This window comes from Charadrius vociferus, unplaced genomic scaffold, assembly GCF_000708025.1.
Source record: "Charadrius vociferus isolate BGI_N301 unplaced genomic scaffold, ASM70802v2 scaffold53, whole genome shotgun sequence".
Classification (NCBI taxonomy): Eukaryota; Metazoa; Chordata; class Aves; order Charadriiformes; family Charadriidae; genus Charadrius; species Charadrius vociferus.
This window is the reverse complement of record NW_009647574.1, coordinates 504,647-516,780: the sequence shown is the minus strand read 5'-3', so window position 1 is coordinate 516,780 and position 12,134 is coordinate 504,647. Positions and strand designations below refer to the sequence as shown.

At 56.9% G+C, this 12,134-nt stretch overlaps 1 protein-coding gene across 2 annotated transcripts in view; it reads right to left on the bottom strand.

Moving 5' to 3' along the window:
• Positions 1–2,530: 2,530 nt before the first annotated feature.
• The window catches only part of PPP2R2B (protein phosphatase 2, regulatory subunit B, beta), a 104,287-nt gene continuing 94,683 nt past the window's right edge, over positions 2,531–12,134 (bottom strand). For both annotated transcript variants that reach the window (XM_009880905.1, XM_009880906.1), the window contains exons 6-9: positions 11,806–11,970; positions 4,444–4,613; positions 3,827–3,918; positions 2,531–2,967 (exon numbers count right to left, since the gene is read on the bottom strand). In XM_009880905.1, coding sequence (XP_009879207.1) covers positions 2,688–2,967; positions 3,827–3,918; positions 4,444–4,613; positions 11,806–11,970 — 707 coding nt within the window. In that variant the 3' untranslated portion in view covers positions 2,531–2,687. The remainder of the gene's footprint in view (positions 2,968–3,826; positions 3,919–4,443; positions 4,614–11,805; positions 11,971–12,134) is intronic.

Sequence of the window (12,134 nt, the reverse complement as noted above, 5' to 3'; positions counted from 1 at the left end):
TGCACCCTCTTCTCTTGCTTCACCCCGGCATCTTCGGGAGCTACTGTGCTCGGCCACAGGGTAACACGGCGTGTTTGAGCAGAAATGAGGCAAATGGCACCTCCCCCTCGTGGGAAAGGCCACCGACCCCGCTGGGCTGCAGCGGGGCTGTGCGGCTGTGGCTGCAGTGGGAGAACAGAAACCACCTACAACAAACGGGTACAGCGTTGAACATCCCTCTTCATGGGCAATCACCGTGAGCGTCCTAGACGTGCTGTCTGGTGAGCACGGCGCAGAATGCTGTTGGACATCACCATGTCCAAAGCTCTCCCTGGCTGAGAATGGTGACAGTCGCTCCAGCTGCGAGTTCCCGGCACTATGGCCCGCACTGTGCCCGACTGCGCCCGCAGCAGCACTTAACCCTCCCCACCCACGCACAGATGAGCAGGTCGGGGCTGTGGGTGACAAAGCCACCAGGACACCTGCCTTAGTCCCTGAACCGCGGCACAAGGGGATTTCCCGCTTTATGCATCCGTGGGTTTCCGCACCCCCTCCCACACGCTGCCAGCGGCAGATGCAGGACTGGTGGGACATTTGCTTGGCCCCACCACGGCCCCCTGCAGCCATGGGTCGAACCTTGCCACCATGTGCCCGGCAGGAGGGGGAGGCTGCATTCCCACTCACCAGGCTCCAAATTATCCACTGCCCCCATGGCCCGTACCCTCAGAGGTCTCTGGGACCCCCAGTTGTCCCTCACCAGCACAGACCCGGCAGACAACCTCTGACCAGGGACCTTCTTCAGACGCTGTCCTGGTGCACAGAGCTACCACCATGCAGCACGCGACAGGCACAACAAGCAGTGACTCCACACAAAGACACATTTGGGACAACTTTACTTCCAATACCAGAGTGCAGGCTTTCTTTACAGGAACCAAAAAAGAACATTTTTTTAAAAAATGCTTCATTTACTCTTACTATTTTTTTTTACCATTTCATTTTTTAAAAAAAAAGTTACTCCTGAAAGCCATCACTTGTAATAAAGTTATAAGCCAGTGCACTTTGTTTTTCCCTTGTGATCTCTCCTCCGAAGGCGGCAAGCTCTCCCCGCGGCCGCCCTGCGCCGCCAGGGACGGGGCGTCCCAGCAGGGCAGCACCCCGAGGCTCCGTCCTCTGCCCGGGGCACAGCCGGGGGTCCCCGCCGCAGCACCGGGTTTGCCATGCGGTCCCTGCGCTCCTTGAGTGAGCGGCAGTTCGTCTCCCCGGTCGGACGGGAGAGCCGGGAGGCCATCGCGGGACACGCTGGGGATCTCGTGGTGCTGCACAGAGAGGCCGTCCCGAGAGGGCACTTTGCCCATAGACAGTCATGTGAAGGTCCCTGCAAGGATGCAGGCGCTGGTGGGACGCTCTCTGCCCCCGGGAGCGGATGCAGAGCAGGGTCACCCTTACGGAGCCACTTCTACAGTGACAGTGTTGAATTTTTTAATTGACTTTATTTATTCGTTTGCTTTTTGTTGCAGGAGCAGTTTTCAGATTGACTGAAAATTCAGTAGGTTTTTTTTTTTATTGAACAGTTGCTCAAGTAAAAGAGGGACCTGAACAGTCTTTAGAGTGAAAGGGGCAGCCTTGCCATGCAAAGAGGAAGAGTTATTGTTTTTATTATTATCATTATTATTATTATGATGATGTAGGACCACAGACAGCCTCTCTCTGAAGCAGTCAGGTGCTAACAGCAATATACGGTTGGATTGTTTTTTAGAAGGTCATAAATTAGCAACTTATACTTCATCTTTAAAAAAGTCGAATAAATAAATAAATTAAAAAAGAAAGAGAGAGCGTGAGAACATGCAAGAGCTTACAACAGAACAAGTAAAAATGACCAAAGCAAAAGACAAGAAAAGCAGAAGAAAAGCCCAGGTTCAATTTGGTTTGTAATCAATGCGGTTTGGAAGCATCATTTATAAAGGTATTTCATATACCAAAAAAGGCACCACAGTATCTACAAAGCCAAATCCTCAGGAGAGTTTCTGTGGGGTGGGGGGAGGTAGCAGCCTGACCAGAGCAGATACATCTCGGTGCACAGCAGATTCCCCCCTCCCCTTTAAGCTTGTCCATTGCAAATCTGAACTTCTCCATTTTACGTTTGGTTTTGCTGTCTCTGTTGGTAAAAACACAAAATAATAATAATAAAAAGACAAATGTGAAAAATGGCAAAGGGGACGGACATTCTCATCTTGCAACGTAACTGTTGGAATATTTCTAGGACCAAGTTTAAATCAATCCCAGTGGGACTGCTGTAACTAAAACTCCCGCGGGTCACCCACCGCCTGCCCGCTCCCCTTCTCCTGCCCTGCCGGCTGCTGGCAGCCCACAGCGCCGCGTCGCCGTGCTCGGACAGCTACGGCCAGCGCAGTGCCACCCGGGGACAGCGAGAGCCTCACACCTCCCCATCCGCCCCACCTCACGTCATCACTCTCCACGCATAAAGAAAGAGAAATCTGGTGTCTGCTGGGGGTGCCCCCACCGCCCCGGGGGTGCGGGAGCACAGCCCTCTGCACAACGCTATCTGCAGACGAATGACTGAACACAGGAATAGGAAGGAAAAGGGGAAAAAAAAAAGAAAGAAAGAAAGAAAGAAAGAAAAGAAACATTTGAAATCTTGTGTTTACTAGTATTCAGTACATGAGATTCCTAAAGAACAACTTGTCCTCCTAGTTAACCTTGTCCTGGAATATATACAGGTTATTTGTTGCTGCCACGGCAATGATATTCTCGGAGGGGTGCCAAGCTGTATGCAGGATCTTTTTGCTGAAGTCCAGACTGTCCACACTAATTTCGTCTTTCCTCCGCTTGCCGCCCACGCAGACCTTGCGGGGCTTGAGGATGGCGCGAGGTTTGCTGTTCTCCCGCGAGGCCTCCAGTGTCACGTCGCGCTTGGTGTTGCGGTCGAACATGCGGAAGAAGTTGTTGTAGGAGCCGGTCATGATGACGCTGCGAGGCGGGAAGAAGGACGGGTCACCGCGCGCAGTCCCGGCCCCACCACCCTCCCGCCTGCGACACCCCCGACCTGCCCGGCACAGGCCCCGCAAGACGCGGGGCACAACGGAGACAGCAGGCAGCTCGTGCCCGTCCCGCGCCAAAAGGCTCAGGCTCGGCCAGTGGAGCCACCTCCCCGTGTCCCCATGTCCTTCTCCTTAACCCAGGGACTGCGCACGGGGCAGACGACTCCTCTCGGGATAACAACGTGTACGGAGACCAGACTTTATGGCAAAATTTAGCTGACCTGAACCGAAGGATTTTCACACCCTTTTAGAGCCAAACTGCCTCACGACTAGAGGCACACTGAGTATCCAGAGGCATAATGAGATCTGGATAAGGTTTGGAATTTGGGCTTCAGCCCCAGTCGTGCCTCATTAACTCACTCTGATGGTTCAAAGAAAAAAATGTGGCAATCCCGCCAGGTCAACTGCTCTTACATGCTTTCTGCCACCTGGTTCGGTGCAATTTATGCGTGGACAGTTGTCATCCCCAGATTTTGGCAGTCTGGAGCCAAACACATCACCACCCTCCTCCAGGTGTGGGTGAAATGGAGACAGGAACTGAACCTGTCCGTGAGAGAGCCGGGACCCCATCAGACCCCTCAGCAGCGCCCGGGTACGGGGCTGCAGGTTTAGGTGGTCCCTGTGGTACCCAAGGGAAAACCCTCCAGACCCCGCGCCCAGGCGAAGGCAGGGAAGGGACCGCGTGGGGACGCAGGGGCCACTGGGCCGTCCCAAAGTGCACCCTCTGGGCCGAAGGCGGCACCGCAGGGCTGGGTGCCGGGGTGACACTGCGCCACCACGCCGCTCACCTGTCGGACCCGTTCCAGACGCACTCGAACTTGTCGAAGATGCAGTCGTTCTCATAGAGCGAGCAGAGTTTGCTCCGTAGGTAGTCGTGAACCTGCCGGCAGGGAGGGACGGGGCGTGAGACTCCCGCAAACGCCAGCCCGGTGCTCGCCGGGGTGAAGGACCCGGCCCGGCCCCGCACTCTCCACAGCGGAGCCAGGCAGCGTTGGGCACGGCACACTATCGCACGGCCTCGACCGCGGCCACCTTTCCACTGTCAGCAGCAGCACCAGCACAGCCTCACGTACGGCTCGAGCAGCGCCGGGGCACGTCCCATGGCAGAGGGTGGCGAGGACCGTCGCTCTGCCCCAACGCTCACCTCCCACACGGCCCTCAGGGCCGCCAGCATGTGTGCATCCCCTCCTCACCCGCACCTGACCCGGGGATGTGGGTTACAGCTCACCAGGCCACTCGAGCCCACATTTCACAGTGCTTTGTTTGCTTTCCATGATTTAACGGCACGATGCTCCCATCCATCAGGTTTGTCCCTCTCCCCTCTGCCGCTGGCCCAGGAGCACGGCTCAGGCAGGAGCACTGCAGGTGCCTGATGGCTGCGGGTGCCCGAACGCGCCACACTCACCTGGTAGGTCTCGATGGGCCGGTTCTCCATGTTCAGGTCCCACACCTTGACGGTGAGATAGTCCCGGGTCATGATATACCTCCCACTGTGGCTGAATTTGACATCGGAGATTGAGGAGATGATCTCAGAAAAAAACGACCGGTTACTTGGGTCTTCGGGCTCTTCAAAAACTGCGGAAGAGGAAAGGACAAGTCCCGGCATCAGCTGAGGCAGGAGCTCCCGGTGCCCAGGCCAGGGACCGGCGTCCCTGCCGCAGCAGCGCAGGATGCTCCCGGGTGGGGAGCGGGCATCCCGCAGGCAGGCGGCTCCGCTTTGGCTGTGGAGACCTACACACGGCACTGAGCTGTGTCCCGGGGCAGCCACTGCCACCGCTGAAACACCCTCCAGCCCCGGAGCCGCCGTCCCGCTCTGCCAAGCAGAGGCACCCGCATCCCCGCAGGACGTCACCGCAGCGGGCTGGGCCAGCGCTCCCCGCTTCTGGGTCTGGCCCAGAGCAGACAAATGCCCGTATTTTAAGGACTTCACTTGGCACAATTGAAGCTCCTTTGTTTTTAATGTGAGCAGTAAGCAAGAAGGAGACCATTGGAGACCAATCTACCAACAGCAGCACAGATGCCCAGAAGATTTAGAGCCCTGCATGTCACCCTGCGTGTCACTGCTGCTCTCCAGAAATCAACGTGCAGTGTAACTGAAAGTCAATGTAAATATTTTATAGCCACGGCAACCTACAGATTTAATCTGATCAATCTTTGAATAAATCACAGTTTGAACAGTTGAAGGAGACTGATAAAGTTCCAGATTAAATGTAATTACAAATTTGATTTCCAAGTAACACCAGCTGGGCGAGTGTGCCTTTGAAAAACCGTCACAGAGATGCATCAAGAGAGACGCTGCCAACGCGGGGACATCCGTCCAGCCTCCTCGTTCCACCGCTTCAGACAGCCCTCCAGCACAGCGTTAAAGGGCACTGCTGGTAACATGGAGAAACTCACAGACAATCCCTCCGCTACAAACCCTCCGCCGTGGGGGCTGCTGGCTCCGACCCCCGATGCCCAGAGCAGGGGACGTGGCAGCAGCTGGCGCGGCTGCTCCGCAGCACGCCCTGCACAACGCCGCACCGAGACCCCGCGTTTGCTCAGGCTTATTGTCCCCTCGCCGAGCTCTGTGGTACCAACGCCTGAACTCCTGAATATGGCGGAAAAAATGCTGAAGAGCCGGTATAAATGATCTCTCTGCAAATCAGAAGTGGCACTGCCCACAGCAGGACCCAGCTCTGGGGCCTTTAATCACCAGCAGGAAATCTGATGACACGTCAGGTTTTCTAAATAAGAAAAGCCACAGCAACAAGAGAAAATAAAGATCTGAGGCAGTCCGTGGAGAGCATCTGAATGCCGCGACTTGTCTTCGCTGCAATCCTCACAGGTTTGCTCACACCAGGTCGGCTGGCGTCGTGAGGCTTGTTTTAATGGCTGCATCATTTCTGTCCCCAATGCGCCCGTGTGAGCGTATGTCAAGGCTGGAGGTGTTCAGTTCATAGTACAGGAGCAAGAGGAAACTGTCGCTGATACCACAGAAGTAGAAAACGTTAAATTGCAGATCAACTGTCAAACAGGAAAGGTCTCAGAGGACGAACCCCAGAGCTGAGGCAGCACCGAGAGGAGTCAGCGAGGGGGAGACGCTGCGGTGGGAGGAGCTGGGGACCGCTCTCTGATGCCAGGTACCGCATCCCCCGTTCCCACTGGCACAGGGTCACATCCCCACCTCCAGCGAGTCCCCGTCCACCCTGTGCAGCATCGGAGCGAGGACTCGTCCGTCCCCTCGTGCCCGCAGGGGAGCCAGCGCCGAGGAGGAGTGTGCGCTGCAGCGATGCCCAGGACGGGGCTGGAGCATCAGCCCCAGCCCAGCGGGAGGGAAGGGGGTCCCGTGCAGCGCCTCCTCTGTGCCGAGGAACTTGTGCACAGGGTGAGAAGGCAGCATCCAGCCGTGCCCAAGCGTCCAGCGCAGGATCCGATCCTGCATAGGTCCAGTGCAGAGGCGCCATCGACTTTTTAAAATTCAGAGCAGAGGTGAAGTCTGGTATGGGTTAACTGCATTTTCCCTGTGCTGGTCTCCTTGCCCGCCACACCAGGGCTCTGATACTGGGAAGCGAAAACCTGCCCTACCAACGCAGAGAGCAATCGGTCAAACGACGCCTCTGGAGAGGACCCCCCGAGCTGCTGCCTCCACACTCGCCCCGCGCTGGAGCACCCCTTGGCCAGAGGGACCCTCTGTCGCGGCAGCTTCAAAGCGACCTTTCACTGACCAATAAATTTAACCACTCATCAATAAATTTAACACTAATTCAAGCACTGTTTTTTCTTTCTCAGTCCTCATTTAAGTTCTAATCATGACAATTAGAGTGCAAGGCAGACTGGAAAACCAAAATCCCAGCAAAGCCGTCACAAGCCCGGGCTGGGGCGGCGCTCACTGGGCGCAGTGTCACCGCTCAGCTCAGCCCCAACACGTGCCCTGTTAGACGCGAACGATTCACCAGGCGGAAGTTTTGCTTTCAGATGAAGACAGGAGCGTGTTGCAAAGGCAAAGAGGTTTCCTGCTTTGCTAAATGAGCTCAGGGTGGCACGAGAGGCTTGTTCTTCACCCCCCCGGAGATTCTGCACAGCCGACCAGTTAATTCCTAGCTTGAGGTCTTGCCAGGCCCATTATCCCGTGCAGCAGGACACCGTTAGCTCCTGCGAGGGTCGGAGGAAGGAGATGATTAGTTTCTGGGGGCGACACGACCAGCTCACCCTGCTCCAAGGGAACCCGGGACAAAGAGAGCTCAGCCCGGCTCCGAGCCCCGCAGAGCCCCAGCGCTGCGCAGGGCTGCCTCTGTCTGCACAAAGGAGAGAGTTTTCTGATGGGGAACCAGATCTCTGTGCTCTACTTACATAACCTTTTTCCTCTATAAAAGGCTTAGCTGAGAAAATAGGTAAAGAGAACAGGCTGTTAGCAGGAACACGGGAGCGAATGTGTTTTGCTGGAGCCTGGTGCGGCTTTGCAGAGTCGGCACTCCTCAGTCCCACCCCCGCCTGTGCCAACGGGATGTGTGCCCGGGATGTGTGCTCAGAGCCTCTCCTCCCAGCTGGCAAAGGTGACTTCCAGGGGTGAGGCCAAACCTCTCCAGGCGTTCAGAGGACACCCGCTCGCCAAGCGGCAGGGTCACCGACCAGCAAGGCCAGACCATCACCCGGAGGGATGAGGGCATCTCAAGTCAGGGCAGGCGGCTGCTGCGGGGAAAGCCCTGCGCTCAGCGCAGCACACTGCGGACCACAGCAGCACTGGGAGAGTCTCCACAGACCCACACGCCTCAGTCCGAGAAGTTAATTTAGTCCAGATTTGGCTATTTTGCCCCTGCGCTCCCCTCTCTTTGGAAAGACACTGCTAGCAGAGCCCAGCTCCCCTCTCTCTCCTCCTCCTCCTCCTCCTCCTCTCCCCCTTTTGCGCATCCTCAGGGTCAGGCTGCACCGATGCAGCCTGCAGCAGGCGACTGGTCAGATAAAAGGACTTTGGATCACTCAACTCAAGCTCTACTTGAGCAGGCGAGTCCTACATGGTAGTTATTTCCCACTGAGCATTTGGGGTGTTCCGGGGACTGGCCATCAGCAAGCGCGCTGTGTTTCCACAGGGCTCTGTATTAACCTGTATGAGACAAACCTGCTCTGGCAGCGCACCGGCACGGGCAAAGCCGTGTCGCCATCTCAGCGCGGGCTCTGCCTCCCGCGCGCTCCCTCGCACACCCCGCACGGTGCCCACCCCCGGGTAGCGCCTGTGGGTCGGGGAGAGAGGGGGACGCTGGCCCGGGGGCTGCACACCGCTCACGCGTGCAAGGTGGCCCCTCTGGCCCGTGCACTAAGAGCGATGGAGCCACCTGGTGCGCCAGCCCCGGGTCAGGCATCCGACCCCTCTGGACTCCAGCTGAGGCTCCAGATAATCTGGTAATAAACGGGGCCCCGCGGAAACCGGGAAGCACAGCGAAGCAGCACTTGCATGAGCGAATACATCAACCCTCTGCTGCTTCTCCTGCTTCACGTAAAAAGTCAGAACTCCAGCCACAGTTCACCTAAGCACAAAATTAATCATGATCATCACTGAGGAGAAGCTAAGCTGGCACAAGCAGAGAATGGAGCTTTGCTTTACATCGGAACAACCAGCTCTGCAGTCCGCTCTCGGAGCAGAGGCACAGGAGCCTCGCAGCCACGGGCTACGGAGCAGGAATTACTGGTCTGGTGCCTATTTCCACTATGAACTTGAGCGATTTGCTTTTCGGCCTCACTCCTATCTGTCGGAAGGCAACAAAATGTGTTCCTCTTCCTCACAGATGCAGTACAGCGTAACGAGGCGCTTTTGGCAGCATGCTCTGGGCACCGACCCCAGGGGCTGTCCGCGGGGAGGCCGGACCCTGCTGTCCCCAGACCCTGCCAGCACCGTCCCACGGCCACCGGGCAGCAGGGCCACAGCCGCCCGCTCCTCGGCGGGATGCCCGGACCCTCCCTGCGCTGCGGGCAGCGGGGGCTCAGCCAGGACGGGGCTGTGGGCACACAGGCAGTGCCACCCGGTCCCCGTCGGCGGAGCGGAGCGGGTGGGAGACCCAGAGCACGGACTGGCACGGCAGGGGCTCGGGGGAGCTATTTTTGCTGCCCGGCTGAAGGCTTTTGTGTGGCTTTGCTCCTGCTGCAGAAGCAGATCAGGGCTGCTGAGCTCATGGAACGGATTTCTGAGCGCTAATTCTGTTACACAACAAACCTATTTTCCTCTGACACGGAGCAGGAGCTGCCCTCCCCGCGCCGGCTCCCTCCGCCAGCCCTCCGTGCCCAGCAGCCTTCACCAGCACCCTCTCGGCGGGGACGCAGACCCCGCAGACCCCCGAGCTGGCCAAGGAGGGCCGCACAGCCCACGGGCGACCCTGCTCCACGGGGGGACGGGCAGCCTTTCCGCCACACGCGTGGGACGCAGCCGCGACCCCGAGCCTGGCTGGGTCCTCCTCCCGGGGGCCTCCCCGAAAGGCAGCAGTGCTGCCCAAATAGGAGGATGGGGCTTGTTTTAGAAATACATCGGCAGTATTGGCCGGCAAAAATCCGTAAGCTGTTGGTTACCTTATCAAAGCAGCTTTGTGCGCTGCTTATTTCTAACCAAAGCTGAAACTGTTTTTGGCAGAGAATAAACGCTCAGTAGTGTTGCTGTAAGGCAGTCAGCAGTGAAAAGACAAGAAGGCAAAGGTCTGCCCTTGGGAAAGGGGCCGTATTTTGAGTCTTCTGTTTCAGGAGCTCGATAGGTACAATCACAGGTGACTCCTTAAAAACCAAGTGGAAAGCCCAATGTCTTTTGCTATGGGGCAGTAACTGTAGTAACAACCGACGGGGTTTTTCCTCACTTTCCCATGTGCTTTTCAGAGCAGGATTGCTGCTGCTGGTGCTCCAGGAATCCCCATCTCCCCTTTAGCTTCCCGTGGTGCTGTGGACAATGCACGCGATTTCTTTGTGCATGCTGTGCCCGGGCAGGTACCCCCTCGCAGGACCACTGCCCCTCTCAGTGTCGTAGCGCTCGGCTCGTGGCATCCCCGCGGAGCCGGCATGCCTGCACGGACGCTGATGCTCACTCTTGGCTGGATACGCAGCTGGAGGAACACACAGAGCATCACCCATCACAGGAGCCTCAAATAAAACGGGCAAACAGAATTTAATAAGAGAAGCACACAAGTAAAAGCTGGCCCTGAGCAGCACACTGCATCTATCTAAATAAACATGACTGGGAGGTGCAGTGCTATCTTCTGCATTTTTATTAAATACTGACAGTTATTAAATGTCTCCGTTGGAGGATTTGCCTCCAAAAGCCAATGTTGCTTTTCATTTTGAACTTCGATGAACTGTCTCAATTTTGACTCACACATCTGCTGAACTGCAATTGACTGAGGCTGATGCTTCTGAGGGCTGGAGGGAATCAATAAGGGAATGTCACGGGAGAGGTCAAACGCAGCCAGGAGTCGCCGCTGGCCGGTGCGCTCGCCCAGGGCGGCAGGGACACAGCAGTACCCGAACAAAGGGCAGTGCCAGGGGGGCTTCGGCCGCCAAGGTGTCAGGAAAATTAATTTTGTTTGCTCCTTAATCATATTCTGATTCTCTGCTGGGAGCTGTCACTGTAGGACTGCGAGACACGGTCAGGAAATGCAACAATAGAAAGGTATGTTTTGCTGAGGATTTGGGAAAACTGTGGTTCCACATTTCCGAATCTCCAGACAGTGACATAAGCAGCCTTCTCCATCCATTTTACTCCAGTTTTAAATCAGCAACTGCAGCTCAAGGGTGCAAAAGCAGTAGCTGCTGTGTAATTCCCTATTGCCTCCAGGAAACCTAAAGCCAAAACCCAGCCCAGTGCTCTCTGGACGAAGATGGGCTCCCGTAGCTCACACCCGCTTTGCGCATGTTGTTCCTGTAACATGATCGCACTTGAAATATTGAAAATCTCCTTCATTTCCCACAAGATACTGGCCATTTTCTCCAGAAAACTCAGACAAGAAGAGGAGACACAGAGGTCCAGTCCCACAGCGCAGCGGCCCTCGCTTCTGCCCATTCCGCCATCTTTAAGGCAGATACCAAACTGCTTTAGGTCCGTCCCATCTCTGTGTCTTACAGTGCCACACTCAGCACAGAGCTGCCTTCCAGGATCGGCTAGGGCACAAGGAACATCACCAAGTAGTTGCTAGCCCACCCATAAATGCCGTAGGTGCTCGTGTCAGTGTTTCACTGAGCAGTTGCTGATAAGGAGAATATTTCCAGCGATGTCCCCCGACACGCACAGGCTGAGCAGGAACCAGCAGCAGCTCGCCCATCGCAGCGGCCCGGGGAGCACCAAGGACAAGCTCCTCACCTGCCCAGCTTACTCTGAATTTTGAGGGGTCTTTTCTGCACATCCTGACCCTGAGCACCAACTCCTGTGGCCAACAGGACATGAGGCTATTTGGACAAACAGCCTGAAGAAACACAGCACTCCAGCTCCCGGCACTGACGGCTCCGTAGCTGCCGTGCCCCAACACCCCAGCCACCCCTCAGACCCACTGCTGCCCAGACATCACCCTGGGGATTTAACGTGCTCCCCAAAGGCTGTGGGGCCGGGACCCAGGGAACCTGTTGCTTTCGGAACAGGCAGGGCTGAGGGCAGGTGGCCATGGGGATGCAGAGGGGCACGCAGGACCATGGCCCCGCACAGCCGGAGGGAGGATGGGGCGAGGTGGCAGCGGAAACCTGAGCCCAAGTCAGTCTCCGCGCTCCCTTTTTTGGGCTCTTTTAACCCAAAGTGGACCCCGTGCTGGCCGCTGGCTGTACTCACACTTGGCGTGGCGGTCGCAGAGGGCGGAGGTGCGCATGTCGCACAGCCGGATGGTGCCTTTGCTGCTGCTGTAGACGAAGGTGTTGCAGTGGTGCGGGTGGAACTCGGCGGCTGTGATCACCTCCGTCAGCTCCTCCATGTTGGCTGGCTTGATGTCCACGATGTCTGGCAGGGCGAGTCAAGGAGCCCCACACAGCCCGGCCCAGAGCCCGCTCCTCCCGCTGCCCCTCCTGCTGATGTCCCCGGGCTCCCGGGCTTCCCCTTGCCCGATGCAAACCACATCTTCCAGGGACAGCAGCATAGTCCCAGGGCCGAACCGCAATGCCCAG